The 22,458-nt window shown below is 46.2% G+C and overlaps 2 protein-coding genes across 14 annotated transcripts; one reads left to right on the forward strand and one right to left on the reverse strand.

The window, feature by feature from the left end:
* Positions 1-1,844, reverse strand: LOC125514982 (F-box/LRR-repeat protein At3g03360-like). Its single transcript, XM_048680383.1, has 3 exons — positions 1,022-1,844; positions 801-935; positions 1-698 (listed from the first exon to the last, which is right to left on the reverse strand). Exons 1-3 carry the CDS (start codon positions 1,805-1,807, stop codon positions 402-404), a joined length of 1,218 nt encoding a protein of 405 aa, XP_048536340.1. The 5' UTR covers positions 1,808-1,844; the 3' UTR covers positions 1-401.
* Positions 1,845-2,588: 744 nt separating this feature from the next.
* On the forward strand, positions 2,589-11,470 carry LOC125513653. Of its 13 annotated transcripts, XR_007286075.1 has the most exons (14): positions 2,590-2,923; positions 5,362-5,743; positions 5,857-6,036; positions 6,204-6,370; positions 6,449-6,601; positions 6,785-6,859; positions 7,131-7,208; positions 7,285-7,491; positions 8,409-8,566; positions 8,768-8,916; positions 8,986-10,061; positions 10,155-10,232; positions 10,316-10,379; positions 10,514-10,647. XR_007286075.1 is itself a non-coding variant. In XM_048678813.1 (8 exons), the coding sequence occupies exons 4-8, from the start codon at positions 6,184-6,186 to the stop codon at positions 7,389-7,391; spliced, it is 600 nt and encodes a 199-aa protein (XP_048534770.1). In that variant the 5' UTR covers positions 2,591-2,923; positions 5,362-5,743; positions 5,857-6,036; positions 6,143-6,183; the 3' UTR covers positions 7,392-8,111. The 13 variants fall into 13 exon arrangements, 1 of the variants encoding a protein (XP_048534770.1); XR_007286076.1 differs by lacking the exon at positions 10,514-10,647 and adding an exon at positions 11,109-11,470 and having other exon boundaries at positions 8,986-10,232; XR_007286072.1 differs by having other exon boundaries at positions 8,986-10,232.
* Positions 11,471-22,458: the final 10,988 nt, after the last annotated feature.

Genomic DNA, 22,458 nt, shown 5'->3' on the forward strand with positions numbered 1-22,458 from the left:
GTAATGCAGAAAACAAGTTGACAAGCATGAAGCAGTACACACAAGGATCCCTGCCAAAGCCAACATTATTTCCAGGTCCTTGGCCAAATCCAATGCTTTACTTGCTCTAGGAAAGAGTAAAATTACTAGCTACTGATCTACAAGATCTTATATTTCTTTACAGAGGGAGTAGCTAATTTGTACAAGACAGATGGCACTAAGTTACATTCAGTAAACTCAAACTTCAATACAATAAGTTACTGGAACTACAAAGCAACTATAGACTAGAAACAGAGCAGACAGTGGAAGATGGTGTAATCTTCAGGTATCAACACCATCTACCGAATGAGCACAAGAGACTGTCGGAAGGGGTCGGCTACTGACCGACCAATCATGGTTATGCTTATTGACATGGTACTCGGTCAGTATGAAATAGTCTTGAATACAAACCGAGCGTGTCGAGAGGCTCTGTTTTCCACTTGTAGCAGCTTGTGCTCATAACCCACCATTTCAATGCCGTAGTGATTATACGCTTCAAATTCAATTTTGTCTAGCACCTTTGCATTCAATACAAAGAACCTGGCAAATTCAACCTGTTTCCCATAGCCCTCGAATGGCTTAAACACCACTTTTTTGAGATGGGCCTCAAGGCATTCGATTGGATGTAGTGGGTCATGCTGAGGCTCATTTTGCTGATCCATATCATGGTGTTTACCAAACTGCGACATGGGAGGAAGAGGCATATGTTATGGCAGTAGCTAACTAGACTATACTATGTGAATCAAATCAGACACTTAAAGCAAGCAAAAATGAGTACTCACGGTGACATGGAGCCTCTCCAAACAGGGAAACCACCTGAGAATGTTAAGAACTGCATGCAGCTTATCTGCAGAAGATCTGAGAGCCAAAACCTTTACGGTGCGCATGGAGTTTGCCGAGCTGACCGGGCTTATTCCCTGAAGAAAGCAAACAATGGACATAAAAATTATCATCTGCATGTCGGTGTGGCGAATGCAAGATTAGATGACAACGTTGCTGCTACCTGGAAGAGTAGGATATTGGAGACGGCGGCTATGAAAGGGCCCAATATCTCCACCATTTCACTAGAGCTATGACTGAAGATAATGGTCTTAAGAGTCGGCGAGCTAACACGGAGGCGACCAGCAGCAGAAACTTCGGCCATGTATAAGCTCTCCAAGGCATGGCAGCCGGAGAGCAGCGCGTGCAAGACGTCCTCCGAGATGGAAGTGTGAAACAGGGTGAGCTTCTTGAGATTGGGGAAATTCATGGCCGGCACAATCTCGCCGGGGAAATCACAACCGTTGATCTTGGCAGCCAGGATGGTGGTGGATGCGGAGCGGAACACTGATGCCAGCAGCCGGGGGCTGGCGTGAGCGATGTCGAGCTCCTCGAGGTTGGCGAGGGCCCGGGAGTGAAGCCAGCTCTCCGCCTGGGCGCAGAGGTCGTCGGCGCCGCGGCAGTGGAAGGAGAACCGGCGCGCGGGGCCCTGGTGCTGGGAGATTATCTGGGAGACAGCGGAGGGTGGGACGCGGGAGGGAGTGGGGACGGGGCCGGCGGCGCCGGGGGGTCGGGTGCTGACCTCGAGGTTGAGAGGCGCGGAGCGCCAGAGGTGGCGCCATTGGCGGGAGAGGATGGGCGTGCGGCCACCGTCCTTGGTGGGGAGGAGGGAGATGGTGATGCCGAGGATGTCGTCGGGGAGTCTGGTGATGAAATCCTCGCTGCCACCGCCGCCGCCGCCGCCGCTCCGTGCCCGCTTCCGGGCGTACCCATGGGATTCGCGCGCCTCCCCCGCGGCCTCCTTCTCCATGGTCGGCAACTGGCGACTGGCGAGGGGTAAGCCCGCGTCCCACACTATCACGCCGTGTAGGTGCTGAGGAAAGATGATTAGAGAAATAAACCGAATTTTTTTTAAGTATCGGTGTTTATTTGTACAGGATAAATGCTTAACTAAATGTCTTTTCTATAGAAATAGACACCGGTGCTTCAGAAAATCTTGTTTTATTTTTTAAAATATTTCTTTAAGCATCTTTCATTGTACAAGGCATCACTGGGTTTATGGAGATGGGGCGCTCGGTAACTGCAGGCAATGGTGCATCGTGGTAGTAACTTCTCCTGTTCATAAAGGTTCAAACTCCCATGTTCGTCTGACGCCCCGCCAGTTTTTTAACTCCTTCGGTTTGATAACCGCCACCCACGCACGAACGTCTCCTTCCTGCGATCCCCAACCGCCGCTGCACCGAGGAGAAACACCAGTTCCCCACGAACGGACGTGGCTGTTCGTAGCGTTATCTACTACTCCCTTTGTTTCGAATTACCTATCTTGAATTTGTCCAGATACAGATATATCTAGACTCATTTTAGTGCTAGATATCTCCGTATCTATACAAATCCAAGACAAGTAATTTGGAACGGAGGGAGTATCTATTATCTACTATCTACTATCTATTATCACTATAAAAAGAAGAGAGAGGCAGATCCAAACAAATCACAGCCATCCATCGTCAAAATCTAATGATCCTTAATCATTATGTGTTTAACGCTACCAACCACGCAACGAGCCACGATCGATCGCTAATCGCCCCGCAGTAAAAAAAAACCGCCCCCGCACGACCTCCTCCTTCTCCCGCACCTCCTCCCGCAGCCGCGCCTTTTACCGCTGCCGCGGGTCGCCGGGACGGGAGCCTCCCCACCGCGGGTCGCCGCCTCCGCCCGCCCTTCACCGCTGCCTCCGCGCCTTTCACCGCTGCCGTGGGTCGCCGGGACGGGAGCCTCCCCGGCCGCGGGTCGCCGCCTCCGCCCGCGCTCTTCACCGCGCGCCGCCGGAGCCGCGGGTCGCCGGGAGCCTCTGTAGCTGCCGGAGCCGCCCCGCCGTGGGTCGTCGCCTCCGCCACGCCGCCACGCTGCCACTCCGCCGGATTCGCAAGTAAGTTTCTATACTCAGAGAATCAAGCAAACCAATTTCAAATTCTGTCAGCATATAGACAAATAGCTGCCATCAGGATTCCTGAAATTTACGAGGACATATTGAATTAGTGAGGATTTCGGAAATTTGTAGTTCAAGCAACTCATATTTTGAAGTTTTGTTGCTTACCTTCCCATCCCATTGTGTTGCTATGCTCCTGAAGTTGCCTAAATTTTGCTATATTGGGTTATCCACAATAGTATTGGCAGCGATGTTTTGTTTTGTGACAACTACTCAAATTTATAATCTAAATATATAATCTGCACATTGTAGTTTTAGTTAAAAATGAAAAAAAAGTATAGATAACCCCCAGAAGTATCCCGTTTGGATCACATAACCCCCCAATGTTTAAAACCGAGTTCTTAATCCCTTGAACTATTCTAAACTGGACATATCACCCCCTGGCACCCACTTAAGTGGTTTGGGAAGGTGGTTTTGCATATGTGGCGCCTGGGATGGGCCCATCGACCGGCCACGTCGGACTGGGCCTGCTGGGTGTGGTCTAAACGACGCCCTCGAGCCGGTTCGACCCAGACCCAGCCTCTTCGCCTCCCAATGGACTTAGTGTGAGCTTTGTAATTTTTCAGCAGTGTACTACAGCAATATAATTTCAGAGCAAATTGTTGATCATTATACTGTTCTGTATGCAATGCTATGTAAAAGAAGGAAACTTTTGACAGCAAATATTTTATCACTGTACTGTTCTGTATGGAATAGTGTGTTGCAAGATATTTTATCAGAAGTGTACAAATTATTGGCATCAAATTCAGAAATAGATAGCAAATTTCCATAGCATTGAAGAACTTAATTTCACACAATAAGTTCCATGGCATACTCAGGTTCAACCTGATAAAAGCTACAGGTCTTTGACATGCAAAACTCCACAAACGACACTTAATTGTCAAGGAATTTGATGTTTCACATCAAATAAAAGCACACACTTCTATCTTGTGTCACACATCAACTACGTGACATTGAAAAACAATCCGGGCATTCACTTTTTCCCAGTGAGAAGCCATTCCAGCATGTTATTTCTTGGCACTTGCATCTGCTGTGAGCTTGAAGAAGCCCTGTTTGCGACTCCTACTGTGGCTTCCCCTTGGAACTGGTTGAGAAGATGCAGTAGGCATTGCACTTTGACTTGCGGCTGATTGTTTCTTTCTTGAGAAGATGGTCTTGCTGAAGTAGATGTTGGTTGCTTCTTTGTCCTCTTCCCTGGGTGTACCACCTGAAACAAAATGATCAGTACTTTCAGAGTGAACATATATCACATTAAAATTCAGAGATAACAGTTACCTGCTGTGTGTTTTTTCCTAAATCTTTTTGCTTCTTTCTCCTTGCTCTTTTTGCTGCTCTTGTGTAGCTAGCATTTTGTTTCTTACCTCTGTTTGGATTCTGCTCACAGGTTCTCTTGTTATGAGTAAAGCTCCCACACATAGAACAAGCAATTTTAATGCCTTTTTTTAATGCCTTTCTTTGAAAGCTTGTTCCCGTGAGGTTTCTCACCTTCTTCTCTTCTTCTTTTTGTCTTCTTTCTTCCTGGCATTACCCTATGAGGAGGTGGATGAGGTTTTGGCATGTCAGCAACTTGCCAACTCTCTTTTCCCTCCACCTGAAAAATAGATGCTCTCTGCTTGGTACACTCATGACATTAAACCTTTCATCTCCACTTAGATATGCAACTTGCTTTGACCTACAAAATTCTATTTTTCAGTATTACCTTCTTCCACACCTCTGCAACATCTTCTCAAGCCACCCTGCAGCCTCTCTGCTTGCAAAATAGAAAATAGATGCTCTCTGCTTGGTACACTCATGACATTAAACCTTTCATCTCCACTTAGATATGCAACTTGCTTTGACCTATAAAATTCTATTTTTCAGTATTACCTTCTTCCACACCTCTGCAACATCTTCTCAAGCCTCTACTCTTAACCAGTCTGCTGCTATCGCTTTCTTGAATTTTATACGGGAAAATAATGTAGTTCTTTTTTTTGTGCAAGCTAATATGTTTCAAGATTCATGAAATATGTTTCATATATGTTTCAACATTCAAAAACAGATGCGGCAAAACTGAATGCCATTTTGAAATATATTGAAATATATAATTTTGACATAATGAAAACAAATTATGTTTCCTCTTCCTCCCTAACTAACTGCGCATACTCATATTTACTTGAGATTCTGCTTACTTTGTTTGCAACATTTAGGAATTGAGCTTCTCTTGCATGAATATTTCTAATGATGTACGATGTTTCCCATTCATGACAGAGATCCTTTTCGTCACATATTAATATTTACTTGAGATTCTGCTTACTTTGTTTGCAACATTTAAGAATTGAGCTTCTCAATATTGCGTGAATATTACTAATGATGTACGATGTTAACCATTCATGCCACAGATGAGGAATCATTGTCCGCATGCGTTACAATCAGGGGATCGTTCCCCATGTAAAGATCCGACGAATACACCTACTCAGGAGACTGCAAATCAAGCACATTCTTCTTCGTCACTGCATATGCCACGAACCCCTTTGAGCAACATAACCAACTCAGTTGTAAATCAAGATGTTGAAAAACCAAAAAGTGGTAAAAATTGGTATGCACGAATGTCCGATGAGAAGAGAGCGGAGTACAACCAGAAGCGGCGTATGGCCCGAGCACACAAGAAGGCTGCATTTGTCATTAGTATTAACCCTGAGGAGGTCTCTCCAACACCTGCTTCTTCATCACCGGATGTGCCACGGCCCCCTTTGAGCAACATAGCCAACTCAAACACAACCGGTTCGTTCTTTATCTTTACATGCTGCAATTTTAATATTCTGACTATTGTTTCAATATTCTATGGTACACTACTATATTGAGAGACTAACCTATCATACGTATCATACATGCAGCTGCAACCTCGGCTTATACCGACCATCCATCTGAAGATGTCGCTCTTGGGCGCAAAAAACGAAGCTCTGAAACGTGGTATTAATGTCTATCCGACGAGGAGAAAGCAGAGCACTGCAAGAAGCTCCGGATCGCTCGACTAGAGAAGAAAGCTGCAACCACTAGCGTCCAAGTATCACCTGGTAATTTCAACAAATATTTTCTAGCACCATATGATGCACCATCTTTCTGTACGTATTGCTCATCTTCAACCATATGAAAGCCATACGATGCACTGTCTTTCTCTAGGTATTGCTTATCTTTAAACAGCACAATCTGTTGTCAACGATATGCTAAACTCGCCATGCAGTGGGTCATCTATGCAGATAGATGGTCATATTGATTGGCTGCACACAAATCCCACTTACGAACGACAAACGATGGATGTTCATGGGGTATTTAACATGTCACAAGCTCAAGGAGCGCACATACAAGAAAACTTTCTGCCTCGAACACTTAGCTCTGTTCAAATGAAAGGTATGCCGAGGATTCAGTACTGATTGACCCATTTTGATTGTATAGACACAGTTTCCTGACCACATGTATCCCATTCAGAGGCATCTTCTGAGAAGAAACGGCGTCGCATGAGAGAACAATATGATCAAATGACGCCGGAAGAAAAAGAAGTTGTCTTGCAGAGGAAACGTGTGCATAAGATGGGAAAACGCCATGCATCATCTGAACAGTCCTACATTGCTGAGCCAACAGGTGGATCTGCAGTCCCCTCCCCAATTACACATGCCATTGATCTTACATGTAATTTAATTAGTCCCACTAAAAGACCATTTATCTTCAATTTTTGTCAAAAATAACTGTGTTTGCGTGGTAATTGACTGCACCTGCCATGTGATATTCAACTTTGTTTCTATCGTGTCGGCGGTGTGCAACCAGGTTGCCACGGCAATGGTGAAGAATCCTATGATGCTGGAATATTAGAGCCTATGGAGCCCCCTGCCGAAGTGGACGGTATATTTCCTTTCATTATTCCTGTCCCATTACTTAATTCCTTTATACGGCACTGTGTAGTTTCCCGTGTGTTGTAATTGTGGTGTATACTCCCTCCATTCCTAAATACAAGTCTTTTTTAGAGATTCCAGTGTTTAAAAACTACTGAATCTAGCTTAAAAACTTTTGGGTGAATCTATATCCTCGCGTTACAGTACTAAATTTTTCAATAGGAGAAATGATGATGCTCACATCCAAACATGAAGCTGATTTAATGTTATTGCTTTCCTAGAATGCTTGCACGACACACAGGATGGGCAACCAGTGTATGATGATGATGATGATGAATGCAGGATATTTACTGGACAAGGTGACCTATACCATGAATGCATATACCCTTATATCTTGCAGACTGTGATGTATTTTTGACTCCAATATTATTGCAGGTCATGAGTTTGAATCATACAGAGTGACACCTAATGTTTCACAACAGGCTTTTGCGGCTGATGATCCTTATGACTATGTCTACAAGAATCTACCAATTACCAACTAAGCATCATGTTTTGAAGCCAGTAAAAGACTGTGTCCATTGTGGAGCAATGAGGTTCCAGTATGAAGGTCCAGCCTTCTGTTGCAGAAAAGGTAAAGTTAAGGTATGTATCCCAGAGGTTTCTCAAGAGCTGCAACGATTGTTTTCAAGCCAGGTAGACCAGGATGCAAAATACTTTAGACAACACATTCGATATTTCAACTCCCACTTCTCCTTCACAAGTCTTGGAGTTACCCTTGACCAGCGGGTCAACACCGCGGCAAGAACCGGTGTATATACATTTCGTGCTCATGGTCAGTTGTACCACCGTCTAGACCATCTTGTACCAGGTGGTCACGGATCCAGACATCTACTATCTACTACCACTATAAAAGCACGAGAGGGGCAGATCCAGATCATCTCAGCCACCTAATCACACGATCTAACGATCCACGGTCTTTCTATGTTTAACGCTAACAAGCCACCAGTCCCACCGATCGACCCACACCTCCATAACGATTTGTCCACGTCCAGAACCGCTCACCCTCGCTGCTAATCCCGTGCCCATTCGTGGCTCCATTAGAAAACTGCTCCCCTCAACGCCGCATCTACGCACGAACGCGGGGGTGCCGCCCGCAGGGCCGCCACTCCATTAGAAAACTGCTCCTCCTCCCCGCCGCATGTCCCGACAGGCTGACGCACCCGGCCGCCGCCATGCGCACGCCTTCGCCACATCCTTCTAGCGCCGGCCTCTTCTTACGCGCAGGAAGGCCACTGGAAGGTCCTCTGCTCAACCGCTGCCACACGTATGCCATCGTCACACCCTCTACCACCGTCTCCCTCTGCTGGGTAGACGAGGAAGCCGATGTCAGCATCACCAATGCCATGTTCCACGACTTCAGGGTCGCCGGATCTGGGATATCCACCCTCTGAAACCGCTGCCCAAGCCCCAAACCGCTATTCACACCCTGAACAAATACCGCGTTCGATGTGTTGATCGCGTAGGAAACTGCCAGCATTCACCGCTTTGTTTCCTCCTAGGAGCAGTTCATGGCGATTGAGCCGTGAGTTCACGGCCACGGTCGCCGCCGCCGCCGGGGCAGCCACATCCACTGACCGCAGCAACACCAACAACCAAGTGGACATAATGGGTGGGATACGGAGTGGATAAGGCCTCCGGCTGTCTCTCGAAGATTGAGGTGATTATGATGAGCAAGAAATCTCTCTGTTTTATTATTCTTTATTTTCTGAAGTTTATGTTCTACTGAAAAAATCACCAACCAATTCTACTTACTTTGAGCAGAACTTGCATCTTTTATGACTTCCTGCAATCTAGCATAATTCTTCTTTGCAATAGAAGACCAGTATTGTATGTTTGATGGGTTGACATTTCAATGCAGGGAAGAGCCGAGGAGGTAGCTTTCCCGCACAACACTCCATCTCTCACGATGTCAGTGATTCAATTAGGATGTGGCACTTTATTGTGTCTCTATTGGAGGAAAGGGACACGGAGAATTGGAATTACAAAGTTTACACCAGAAACATAGAGGTAAACGTTCATGTATGCATTTCCTCGTAGTTTTGGTTTCAGTTTCTTTTATCATGTGATTTGATGCAGATATAAGAACTCATCTCCAAGCTATAGTTTAGGAGAGGCGAGCCTACACCTACAGATGCCATATCATTTTGTGCAGCTACAGATAGGTTGATGATTTGATTTTCTTAATTATCATCCAATGTTACCTCATAAATCCTTTTGAGCAAGGTATTGTTTGTGTACATATTAATTGCTCAAGCATTTTCACCGTCTCTATTCAAGTTTATTATTGCGTGAAAAGTTAGATGCTTATATGTCTGGTGACATCAAAACATTTGATTGTTAAACGTCAAAGAAAGCAACCAAATATTTCATTTGTGATGTACTGATAGCATTTCTTGGTATTTCTTATTACACAAACACACTTGCAGATCACCAACCGTGTTTTTTTAGGTTGTGAATGCGTCCAAATTGGTATTCAACAGATCAGGCTGCTGCTGCCCCATGAATGACCGTTATGTGATTCTTTCTAGCAATATCCAAAGCCTTATGATCATGCTGCTGCTGCCCCATGACTGAATGTGTTTCTGAAAGAGGATGTCAACAGAGTATAATACTGGAAGGAGGAGTGAGCAACAGCCAGATCAGAGAAGTTAAGAACAAGACACATGCTTCAGATTAACTCCTATTTCTTAACCAGTATGCTTTTGATGATTGAAGTACATTAGAAAAGTATATATTTCTTCATATTAACGGATTCTAATGGTATGATTTCGGCATGCAAATAATTCTTCCATATGTCTGACTATAATGTGTTGCCGTGCAAATATGCAGAAGGATGATCTCACTTTTGGGGACATGGTTTTGTGAATCGATGTGTTATCTTGACCAAATATCTTAGTATTTGTACAATGTTGCAATATGGACAGCCTTGTCGCCACTTTTACTAGATTGATATATAATACTGTATGTACAATGATTCAGTACATATATACCTGTAGCAACTACTAATCGAAATTTCTTCTTCCACCTACAAAAATATATAGAATCTTCCTACATAATTTCATGTTGATACCTGATTTCCATGTCCATACTGTTGGGGCGAGCTAAAACTGCAAGGCCTCATAGTGCATAGAGGCACCTAATAAAGTTTTCAGGTTTGTCCCAAGAACTATTATATCCAGACAAGATATTTGCTTGCAGAACCACCAGAGTTCTGAACCTTCTAGGTAATTTCACATGGTGTTCAGGTTGAGCTGTCCAACAAGTGCAACATAATCAGCGGCAAGGCACCCACGATATCCTGATTTGCATTTAAGTGATATAAGGTTTACTCATGTTTTTATATTTTCTTTGTTTTTTCTGTTTTGCTTGGTTGAGTTTCAACTCATGTTGTTTGTTTGACAAAAAGAATCAAGAGAAGGGGGAAAAGAGAGGCGGAAGCATAATCTTGGGAGTAGGGGAGATGCTGACAGGTACTTCCCATCTTCCATCCATTTCATCTTGTGTTTGGATATGAAGTGGTGGCGTAGTTGCCACAATAGTCATGTTTTTGCCATCAATGAGAAGATGTGAAGAGTGATACAAAGTATGTCTTGTTATATGGAAGAGTTAGAGCTGAATGGAGCATCAAACAATGGAATCGAGTCATGCATGGAATTGTAAGCCGATCATATAGGCATAGACCTGAATTCATTTTTCCGATGTATAATTCAAATACTAATATAAAGAGTTCGTTATTGCTGTTTGTTGTGAACCATGTGAACATATTGCTGTAACAAAAAAATCTGTGTGAACATATTTGAATGGTCTCATCTTCAAATAAGATCTCTATAGTAGCAGGATTCCTTAATATTTAAATCTGGAAAGTGAAGAATTATATTTATAAATTATAAAACTGTACTTGGTCGGATAAAATTGTGCATACAAAAACTACAAGTTTCCTGTGCTTGAAATATTTTTTTCCACTATTTGCTTTGATCGATATGTGGCTTGCATGCAAATGATAATTGGAATTTTTTTTTCTTTGCATTTCTGGGGTGTGGAAACAATTTTGAATAAAGGATATATGTTATTTAGTGATGTTCTTGTTTAGATTTATTACCAGCGTAAAAACTAAATAAGGATCAATTTTAGATACGTGCATTTGCACGTACACGATTACTAGTGTAAATCCTGTACTAATCATCAATGGAATGGAATAGACGGTTCGACTTATTCATTCACAAATCTCAACACGCCCGGGACGCACCTTCCCAGTGGATCTTCTTCCAAGGAGAAGAATGCCGCTCCGGGATCTTCCGCTCCACACCGGCAAGCCAGCTGCCGGTGGCACGGGATCATGGTGGCGGTGCTGGAGGGGCGCCGCTTGAATTTGGTTGGGGATGATTAGTTGATGGGACAAGAAATATTTGGTCGCCGGTTGTCCGAATTGGCTGCTATAAAGCCATCATAATGTGCTCTTCCTATCTCATTTAGAAAGGCCTGAAGATTTTTTATTTTTATTTTTTACAAAAAGAACTAAGATCGATTATAAAAAGTTCACCAGAAATACAAAAGCATCTAGACACAGAGTAAAGATTACGTCAAGGTCCTTGGATCACCGTCGTTACCAAAACGAGCCACCGACATGCCTGACGCTGCTCCCAAAATGGAGCCGGGCTGGCCTTATATATGGAAGTCGGGTTGGCCTTATTCCACACTAGTTAAATAATTGTAGACTAAATTTCAAAATTGGGTCAGTCGATTTTTGAGAGCTCGCCGGAGTTTGTCAGAGGAAAGGGAGGGGCTCGGGTGGGGACGGTGGTTGTGGGGGGCGGTGGTTGTGGGGGGCGGTGGTGAGGCCTCGCCAAAACGTAGAAAACTCGACGCGGGTGGGGGCGAGGGTGGGGGGTTGGGGTGGCGGAGGAACACAGACGGCGGGGGGCGTTTCAGGGGAGGGGGGTCGGGGCCGGTGGTTTGGCCGGCGGCCCGTGCTGTGTTCTGTAGGGAAAGAATCAGATATGAGGAAGAAGATGGCTTAGGAGACGTAGGATCTTCATCCAACCATCTGAAATGGTCGACTGACCCAAATGACGAAATTCACGCGACTTGCATGCAGACATTCCTTTATATTCAGTACCATTATCATAGTTGCTTAGCACTGCTCTCAATCCATCAAGCTAAACAATGTGCCACTCATAATTTCAAACTTGTTGCTCAAATATAAATCTGATATAATGTTGATATTACTAAAATAGATAACGTTTAATTGGTCAGCTAATGTTCCTACTTTACTTTCGAAAAGCACGTGCATCACATATAGAGAGACATCAGGGAGTTGCATTCTTAATGTGCTCTGGTTCATCATGTGTGGGCACTGCGTAACGAACATTTTATTATGCAAAATCTGCTTGCTCTTCTTTAGCATGTTTCTCTTCTGTTCTTTTTTAATAAGTACTCTCTCCGTTCCTAAATACAAGTCTTTGTATAAATTCCACCATGGACTACATATGAAGCAAAATGAGTGAATCTACACTCTAAAATGTATCTGTATACATCTGCATGTGATCCATGGTGCAAATCTTTACAAAGACTTATATTTTGGAACGGAGGGAGTATGATAGTAGTACTATATGTTTCTTGTAGTGAAGAGGAGTAGGGACAGTGTAGAGGTCATTCGGTCGGTTGTGATGGACACTTTCAACTCTTCGGACCTCTTTGATTCGTAGGATTTTGTAAATATAGGAATATGAATTGTAGTGCCTGCCCACTTGAATCCTATAAGATTAGTAAGGAAATGTGGGGAGCTGTGTCGCCTTTGAGAGTTACACTGATATTAACAGTACCACACCTTCAGTTGAAGAGAGGTGGTATCCGAAGCTTTTCTAGCTGTATCAAAAATAGTAGCCCATATTTTCCAGCAAGCTCCACTTTCCTGATTTTACCTGTGATGCTTACGGTTTTTCTGTTATATCTACACTATGATCTGTGTAGTTGCTTTGTTTCGCACTAGCAGCAGTCCACTCTTGAAGCTAAACAACACACCAATCATAAGTCCAAATCTTACTTCTTCAAATATGGATTGTGATATGATACTGATATTAGTTAACAGACACACATTTAATTGGTCGGCTAGTGCTCCCACTTGATTTTCCAAATGCATGTGGCCACATTTAGAGAGACATCATGGAATTGCATTTCTTTGTGCGTTGTGATTCATCATGAGTGGGCAACCAACATTATATGCAAAGAAGCGGAACCTCAAGAATATGCTTCCTCTTTTGTTCTTTAACATGTTCCTTATGGGTGCAACGAACCCTAGGTCCATTGCCCAGACCGTGCACAGGTGCAAGAACAAGACTTCAGCACCAAGATCAGATCAGATCACGAGAGCTCAGTTCTCTTTGAAGGATCAAAGTGCAGATTAAGAAGACCAAGACTAGCCAAAGAGGCAAGATACAACTATGAGAAGAACCTCCCTTGCCGGGCAACCGAACCTGGCGAGGATGAGATTACCCCCGGAAGCAAGCCCCCAAATCATCCCGGCAGGCCTGCCGGGGCTCGTGGAGGCAAACCACTCCACCGCTCCACCTCACGAGCGACACAAGTCATCGATCAGTGCGGTGTCAAGCTGCAAAGTGACAAAAGTGACTAAGCCCCGAGGAAACCTTGCCGAGCAAGAGCGCATCGCTTCTCCACCATCAATCCACCAAAGCAGGAGTAGGGTTTTACGCCTCGTGACGGCCCGAACCTGGGTAAAACTGCCTGCGTGATCTCTGTCGTGCTGCTTTACGCTTCTCCGCTCTTTGTGCAACATGCTGATCCCCTGCCAAACCAAAAGGGGCTCTTGGTCCCATAGGTTGTCGTGGTTTCCCACGACATCTTTGGCGCGCCAGGTAGGGGGATCACTTGCGCGAACCCGAGAGCGTAAGCAGCGCGTCATCTTCACCACCATTTTCATCATCGACGGCTCCATCGACTATGACGCCCAAGAAGAAGTCCGGTGCTGCAGCTCACCCGTCCACCTTGAAGGACCCCTCGCCCGCGACCGCCGACGCCACGGGGAATGCGGAGGTGCATGAACGTGGGCGCTGCGAGGGACATGGTTTGCCAAGGTGGCGTTGTCATCACCTCCCCCGCGGCTGAAGCAGGAGCGGGAGGTACAGGAGAAGGACAACATCAACAACATCCTGGCGACCATGCTCTACGAGGTAAGGATAGAGAGATTATTCCTTCTGCCCTCTTGGCCTGGCCGAGGGGCATAGTCACGGCGGTGACGTTCGTTCCGAGGCAAATTGTAACCCTACGGACGCCCCCGCCGTGGGCGCGGTCGCAGGACATGAACCGTCCCCGGAGCAAACTGGCCCAACCAATGCTCTGAATGGAGTCGTTGGCCCGCGCGCGCCTTCACCTCGTCAGCACGCCATTCCAGCGACTGGTTCCCGACAACGGGAGCCCGACGCAGCCACCATCGGCACTGTCAGGAGCCAAGCGACGCTGCAGTCCACATCATCATCGTCGATGCCAAGCCCCGCTTAGAAGGCTATGGCACGGGCCCAGCTGCTACTGAGGTTTCCGCCGGAAGCTGATCAAATGGATGAGTGGAGAGCCACCATTCAGAGTTTGATTGGCTTTGCTGAGGCTGGGGGCTCACAGCGAGCTAGCCCGCCATGGCCTCCCCAGACGACGACGACGACTCGTACTGCTGGCCGTGAGGAAGGGACCACCCTCACGGTGTAGTCCCCTCCATGGCAATTAGTGCAGGAGCCGCAAAATCAAGAACCCGATGACGTCTTGATGGCCTCTTCCGACCCTCGAGTGCACCAAGGCCAACGGCGGGCCCCGGAGGACAGGCGAAGGGAAGGCGCGCGCATCGCTGTCGCGACAACCACCGTCGAACCAATGGGTGTGATGGCCCCAACGTCAACGAGCCCGCGCTCGAAGATGGCGGGTTCCTGCCTTTCGAGGTTGGGTGCCCTGCCTTCACTCGTGAGTTGTCGCAAGTCCGTTGGCCATCTGCTCGCACGTTCAAGCCAGAGATACCCGAGAAGTATGATGGGAGACTAAACCCGACAGAGTTCTTGAGCATCTACACCATCGCTGTTCAAGCTGCCGGGGAGAGATGAGAAGGTGTTTGCCAACTACTTCCCTTTGGCACTCAAGCCAAACATGAGGTCTTGGCTGATGCATCTATCAGAGAACTCCATTTCGACCTAGGCTGACCTCTGCCATGAGTACATTGGCGCCTTCATGAGCGGCCACCAAGAACCAGGGCGGCCCAGCGATTTGCAACTTCTCCAACAGAAAAATGAGAGACTCTGCGAAAGTACTTGCATAGATTCAACCGAGTCCACAGAAATATCCCAGATATCCACCCGACAGCTATGATAGCTACCTTCCAGTCCAATGTGCGCAACCGCAGGATACGTTCCAAGATGAACGTTCGGTTGCCCAAGATCGTGAAGGAGCTTTAGAACTTGGTGGACAAGTGTGCTCGGGTGGAGGAAGGGAGGAAACTTCCTGGAGAGGAAGATTGTGTCGACATCGACTCGGAGGATGACGACGAGTCCATCAGTCAGAACAAGAAGCACAAGGATAAAGTAGTGCTGACAGTTGAGGGATCGGGCATGCCTAGTACCGACAAGAAGGCTAAAGCCGAAGGCCCCGGCTATCAAATACCTCCCACTAAAGCTCAAAGGGCCAGCTCGGCACTGGTTAAACAGCCTGCCTGAAAACTCTATCGGCAGCTGGGAGGACTTGGAAGAAGCCTTCCTTCACAACTTCCAAGGTACATATGTCCGGCCACCAGACGCCGATGACTTAAGCCACATAGTCCAACAACCTGGAGAGTCAACCAGGAAATTTTGGACTAGGTTCCTAACCAAAAAGAACCAGATCATCGACTGTCCAGATGATGAAGCTCTAGCGGCCTTTAAACATAGCATCCGCGATGAACGGCTCGCCCGCCACCTCAGCCAAGAAAAGCCGAAATCCATGGCAGCCCTCACGGCACTTATGACCCGCTTTTGTGCAGGTGAATATAACTGGCTAGCTCGTAGTAAAAACACGGCCAGCGACGCAGGCCCCTCTAAGGCCAAAAACAGCAATGGCAAGCTTCGACGTAACAGACACAAACACCGAAGCAATGGTAATAATACCAACGACACTACAGTCAACACCGGATTCAGCGACTCCAAGTCCAGCCAGCGGAAGAAACCGTACAAGAGAAACAATCAGGGACCATCCAGCCTAGACCGCATACTCGACCGTCCGTGCCAAATCCATGGCACCCAAGACAAACCAGCCAACCATACCAACAGAGATTGCTGGCTTTTTAAGCAAGCCGGCAAGTTAAATACCGAGAACAAGGAAAAGGGATCGCAGAGCGAGGACGATGACGAGGAGCCCCTGCAGCCAAACACAGGGGGACAGAAGAAGTTTCCCCCTCAGGTCAAAATGGTGAACATGATATATGCTACACACATCTCCAAGAGGGAGCGCAAGCGCGCACTCAGGGACGTCTACGCGATAGAGCCAGTCGCCCCAAAATTTAATCCATGGTCGTCATGCCCGATCACTTTTGATCACCAGGATCATCCAACCAGTATCCGTCATGGCGGTTCAGCCGCACTGGTCCTGGACCCAATAATTGATGGGTTCCACTTGACGTGAGTCCTAATGGACGGTGGCAGCAGCCTCAACTTGCTCTATCAGGATACAGTGCACAAAATGGGCATTCATCCATCACAGATCAAACCCACAAAGACTACCTTCAAAGGAGTCATATCAGGTGTAGAGGCCCGCTGTACGGGCTCAATCACGCTCGAGGTTGTCTTCGGATCTCCGGACAATTTCCGAAGTAAGGAGTTAATCTTCGACATAGTCCCCTTTCGTAGCAGCTATCACGCACTGCTCGTACGGACCGCATTCGCCCGATTCAATGCAGTGCCACACTATGCTTATCTCTAACTCAAAATGCTCGGCCCACATGGCGTCATAATAGTCAGTGGAAATACGAAACGCTCCCTCCATACAGAAGAGCACATAGCTGCCTTAGCAACAGAAGTACAGATCGACCTTCTCAAGCAGAACCTTAATTCGGCTGCCGAGCCCACGGACACCGTCAAGAGGGTCCGAACTACACTGCAGCAGGACAGCTCAGCTCGTCAGGAGTTAGACTAGCAATTCGGCCTCTGTCTTAGTCCCGGTCAAGTAGTGGCATTCGTATCACGCGTACATAACTACGCACTCAAAATTCCATGGGCATCGATGGAGGCATAGCTAGTTTGTGATCCACAGTATGGCTCAACCGACACCGGATACACACATACTTTCACTTTTATTCGTTTCCTTTTCAGGTCTCAATCCCGCAGGCCCCATCGGATGGCCTGATCATCAGTCCTCTTGAAGGATAAACACACCAAGACGACGAGAAATACAGACGTACGGGGGATTTTCAAGGTGATTTCGTTAACAATCACTGTACCTATTTTTCAGGACCCACATGTAGCTCTCCCTTGGTTTTTGGCATATTAAATAGCATGTTGCTTATCGCACTACTTGTATCAATGCGCCTCGACGTATTAATTAAATTACAATGAAAACAGTTCGCGGCTGGAGCTTTAAAGCCCCAGCTTATCACCTTTGCACCTTTTCTGTTTTCTTTCTTTCTGTTTTTTCTTTTTCTTCCTCCCCTGTGGCTTCCTATGCATAGGCATGTCATAAAAGAACAATTCATGCACACAAAGTAAAGGCCAATGCATAGTATAAACAGTTTCTTGCAATTTTTTCGTGTTGGAAACGTAAAGAGGCGGAGATGTAGTTCCTCTCTCATAATAATTGCAAGTAGGAGCAGCAAGAACATGCATATTATATCTATCAAAATCATCATGTGTAATAGTAAAACGCAACCCATCAATATAATCCTTAATAAGGGTAAACTTCTCCGATATAGTGTGGTTGGGAGAATTCAAAAAGATGATAGGACTATCATGCGTGGGTGCAATAGCAACAATTTCATGTTTAACATAAGGAACTATAGCAAGTTCATCTCCATAAGCATAATTGATATTGGCATCTTGGCCACAAGCATAGCAAGCATCATCAAAAAGGGATATTTCAAGAGAATCAACGGGATCATAACAACCATCATAGCATTCATCATTCGGTAAGCACGAAGGGAAATTAAACAATGTATGAGTTGAAGAGTTACTCTCATTAGAAGGTGGGCACGGGTGATCAATCCGATCTTCCTCCTTTTGTTCTTCGCTCTCCTCCTCATCTTTTTCATCCAACGAGCTCACAATGTCATTAATTTCTTCTTCCATAGACTCCTGCAAAATATTAGTCTCTTCTTGGACAGCGGAGACTCTCTCAATAAAATCATCAATATCAGAATTGAATTCATAATTCTCATAGCAATATTTAAGGATAGCTAATTTTTCAGGTCTATAAACTGAATCATCAAAATTTTCACACTCTTTAAACAAAGATTCAATTTCATAAGCACCCATAAAAGCAACAAATTCTTCTATTTGTTCCACATCATAGTAATCATATATACCATTAGCATAAGAAGCCAAGGTTTTATCATCATTAAATTTGCATGAAAAGGGAAGGTGTGGAGCCTTCGTCCTAGAGCAACAAGTATAATCATATCTCAAGCATAGTTCCCGAGCATACCAATGCAACATATGAATTTGATCCCATAATAGTTTCCCTTTTTGAGTCAAGCGATAATCCCTAAAGTATTCACGTTGATCCAACGTGTCTCCCATAACATAATTGAATGGGGTTTTCTCAGGATTATCAAAGTAGTACATAATATTTTTCACATAACCAGCATCGAGGGTTTTAGGAGGTTCCCCATCTCCATGAGTAGCAGGTACACCTAATTTTTTTGGTATTTCTTGTTCCATATCCATAACTAAAGATAGAGAACAACTAAGAACAGCAAATAAAAATTACTTAGTGATAAAGCAAACAAGCACACACGAGAATATTCACCCCACGCTATTGCTCCCCGGCAACGACACCAAAAAAAGGTCTTGATAACCCACAAGTATAGGGGATCAATTGTAGCCTTTTTCGATAAGTAAGAGTGTCGAACCCAACGAGGAGCTAAAGGTAGAACAAATATTCCCTCAAGTTCTATCGACCACCGATACAACTCTACGCACGCTTAACGTTCGCTTTACCTAGAACAAGTATGAAACTAGAAGTACTTTGTAGGTGTTTTTGGATAGGTTTGCAAGATAATAAAGAGCGCGTAAATAAAAAGTAGGGGCTGTTTAGATAAAGAAGCAATAAAGTTAGTATAGCGAGTGTGGAAAAGTGGTGGTAGGAGTTGCGAAATTGTCCCTAAGCAATTGACTACGTTACTAGACTGATAGCAAGTTTTATGTGGGAGAGGCCACTGCTAGCATGTCATCTCTGACTTGGAATTCTATGCACTTATGATTGAAACTATTAGCAAGCATCCGCAACTACTAACGTTCATTAAGGTAAAACCCAACCATAGCATTAAGATATATTGGTCCCTCTTCAATCCCGTATGCATCAATTTATATGCTAGGTTGAAGCTTCTGTCACTCTTGCCCTCCAATACATAGTCCTATCAACATACAACTAACCCTATGGTGTGATCCACGCGCGCGCTCATATGATGTGCACCAAAGGACAGCAACATAACCACGAGCAAATTAAACCAATCATAGCAATTCATCAACCACCGATAGGACAACGAAAATCTACTCAGACATCATAGGATGGCAACACATCATTGGAAAATAATATGAAGCATAAAGCACCATGTTCAAGTAGAGGGTACAGCGGGTTGCGGGAGAGTGGACCGCTTTAGATAGAGGGGGGAAGGTGATGGAGATGTTGGTGAAGATGGCGGAGGTCTTGGTGTAGATTGCGGTGATGATGATGCCCCCCCCCCCGGCGGCGTTCCGGCGCCACCGGAAACGAGGGGGGAGAGCCCCCCTTCTTCTTCTTCTTCTTCCTTGACCTTCTCCCTAGGTGGGAGAAGGGTTTCCCCTCTGGTCCATGGCCTCCATGGAGGCGGAGGGGTGAGAGCCCCTCCGAGATTGGATCTGTCTCTCTATCTCTCTTTGTTTATGTGTTCTGGGATTCTGCCCTTTCACCGTTTCTTATATTTCCGGAGATCCGTAACTCTAATTGGGCTGAAATTTTAACACGATCTCTATCTGGATATTAGCTTTCTTGTGGCGAAAGAAGGGCATCAACCGCCTTACGGGATGGCCACGAGGGACCAGGGCGCGCCTGACCCCCTGGGGCGCGCCCCTGCCTTCTGGCCCCCTCGGGCATCGTCTCGCATTGATTCTTCTTCCAAAAAAATCACATATATTCCAAAAAAAAATATCCGTCAGTTTTTATCCCGTTTGGACTCCGTTTGATATGGATTTACTGCGAAACAAAAAACATGCAACAAACAGGAACTGGCACTGGGCACTGGATCAATATGTTAGTCCCAAAAAATAGTATAAAAAGTTGCCAAAAGTATATGAAAGTTGTATAATATTGGCATGGAACAATCAAAAATTATAGATACGACGGAGACGTATCAGGAGGTCGCCCTCTTCTTTCTCCCCCCATCAGGGGGAGAGTCGCTCTCCTCCTCCTCCTCCTCGTCGTCTTCGGCGACGGAGGAACGGGTCTTGTCTTCGGACATTATGTCTGAAATGACTTTGCCGCAGGGGGCCACTCCAGACCCCCTTGGCCTTCCCCATGGCCTTCTTCTATGGTGCCTTGTAGGGCGCCGCACCAGCATCTTTGCTAGACGCGGGATGACTGGTTCTTCAGGCAGTGGAGCCGGACATTGCATTCACTTCGCCCTCTTCACCCATTTCTGGAGAAGCAATGATGATAAAAGTTTAGACACCCTCCTTGAAATAAACAGGCAGGGGATGTGTTAAGAACTTACCTCGCTGGCGGGGTGGTTAATGTCGTGCCCGCGGTCCGAAACTGTGGCTGGTGGTGTCTCGCTGCCCTTGAAGAGTAACCTCCCGACATCTTCGTGAGTGGTCTCGAAGAGCCTCTTCAGGGTATGGTGATTTTTTGGATTGAACTCCCATAAAGGGAGACTTCGGCTTTGGCACGGAAGAATCCGGCGAACTAGCATCACCTGGATTACGTCGACGAGCTTGATGTCTTTGTCCACCATGCTTTGGACGCGCGTCTGTAGCGCTATCAACTCGTCTGACGAAGACCAATTCGGGCTCTTCTCTACCCATGAGGTGAGTCGCATTGGAGCACCAGAGTTGAATTGGCAGCTGCGGCCCAACCGGCATCGCGGGGTTCTGTGATGTAGAACCACTCTTTCTGCCATTCCTTGACAGTCTCCACAAAAGTACCTTTCGGCCAGGAGACATTGGTCAGCTTACTCACCATGGCGCCTCCGCACTCTGCGTGCTGGCCATCCACCACCTTTGACTTCACATTGAAGACCTTGAGCCACAGCCCGAAGTGGGGTTGAATGCGGAGGAAGGCCTCACACACAACGATGAATGCCGAAATATTGAGGAAGGAGTTCGGGGATAGATCGTGGAAGTCTATCCCGTAATAGTACATCAGCCCGCGGACGAAAGGGTGGAGTGGAAACCCTAGCCCGCGGAGGAAGTGAGGGATGAATACCACCCTCTCATTGAGCTTCAGTGTGGGGATGACTTGCCCCTGGGCTGGAAGACGATGGGCGATTTCCTTCGCCAGATACCCGGTCGCCTGAAGCTCAGTAATGTCCTCCTCCTTGACGGAGGAGACCATCCACTTGCCTTGACCTCCGGATCCGGACATGGTTGAGTGCTAGCTTGAGTGGGAAGAATATGGGAACTTGGGCGCTGGAGCTCAAGAGTGGAAGGGCAGAGGAAGAGAGAAGGCGTGGGAGAGGAAGGGGGAGTCCTTATCCCCTTATAAAGGCAGTGAAAATCGAACGCATCCCCACTCGCCCTAAAACTCGCCTGTTCTCAAGGGCTGTGTAAATGGTACAGTTGGGTTACCCACGCCTGCATTGGTGAAAATCCCGCAATAAGGGGACACGATCTCTGCTTTGACAAGACGTGCCAATGGAAACCGCATCTCGAAACGCGGGGCAACGGACAAAAACGGTTTGATATAGTGACCAAACAGATGTGATGTCATCTTGCAAAAAGTTGTCAGCAGATGGGACTCGTGGAATATTATATTCCCTCTGCAATTGTGTGTGGTGCGTGTGTTACCGGTCAGGACACATTCAATATGTCCGAAGACTATGTTGGAGTTCGGAAGGAGGAACCCGCCTTGCAATGCCGAAGAAAGATCTACGCGTCGGATACCTTGTCATTGAAGCCAGGTTCAGGGGCTACTAAGGGAGTCCTGGACTAAGGGGTCCTCGGGCATCCGTCCTGTTAGCCATGGGCCAGACTGATGGGTTGTGAAGAACACGAAGACCAAAGATTGCACCCGTGTCCGGATGGGACTCTCCTTGGCATGGAAGACAAGCTTGGCGACCGAATATGTAGATTCCTTTCTTTGTAACCGACCTTATGTAACCCTAGATCCTCCCGGTGTCTA

The sequence above is a fragment of the Triticum urartu genome, chromosome 6 (assembly GCF_003073215.2).
Source record: "Triticum urartu cultivar G1812 chromosome 6, Tu2.1, whole genome shotgun sequence".
Taxonomy (NCBI): domain Eukaryota; kingdom Viridiplantae; phylum Streptophyta; class Magnoliopsida; order Poales; family Poaceae; genus Triticum; species Triticum urartu.

Excerpts from the sequence above, each read along its gene's own strand:
- LOC125514982 (XM_048680383.1), bottom strand. The coding sequence starts at position 1,807 with ATGGAGAAGGAGGCCGCGGGGGAGGCGCGCGAATCCCATGGGTACGCC. Across the intron at positions 936-1,021 it reads CCAATATCCTACTCTTCCAG|GGAATAAGCCCGGTCAGCTC; the intron begins GTAGCAGCAACG and ends TGCTTTCTTCAG. Across the intron at positions 699-800 it reads TGGAGAGGCTCCATGTCACC|TTTGGTAAACACCATGATAT; the intron begins GTGAGTACTCAT and ends CCCATGTCGCAG.
- LOC125513653 (XM_048678813.1), top strand. The coding sequence starts at position 6,184 with ATGCTAAACTCGCCATGCAGTGGGTCATCTATGCAGATAGATGGTCAT. Across the intron at positions 6,371-6,448 it reads TAGCTCTGTTCAAATGAAAG|AGGCATCTTCTGAGAAGAAA; the intron begins GTATGCCGAGGA and ends TATCCCATTCAG. Across the intron at positions 6,602-6,784 it reads CTACATTGCTGAGCCAACAG|GTTGCCACGGCAATGGTGAA; the intron begins GTGGATCTGCAG and ends GTGTGCAACCAG.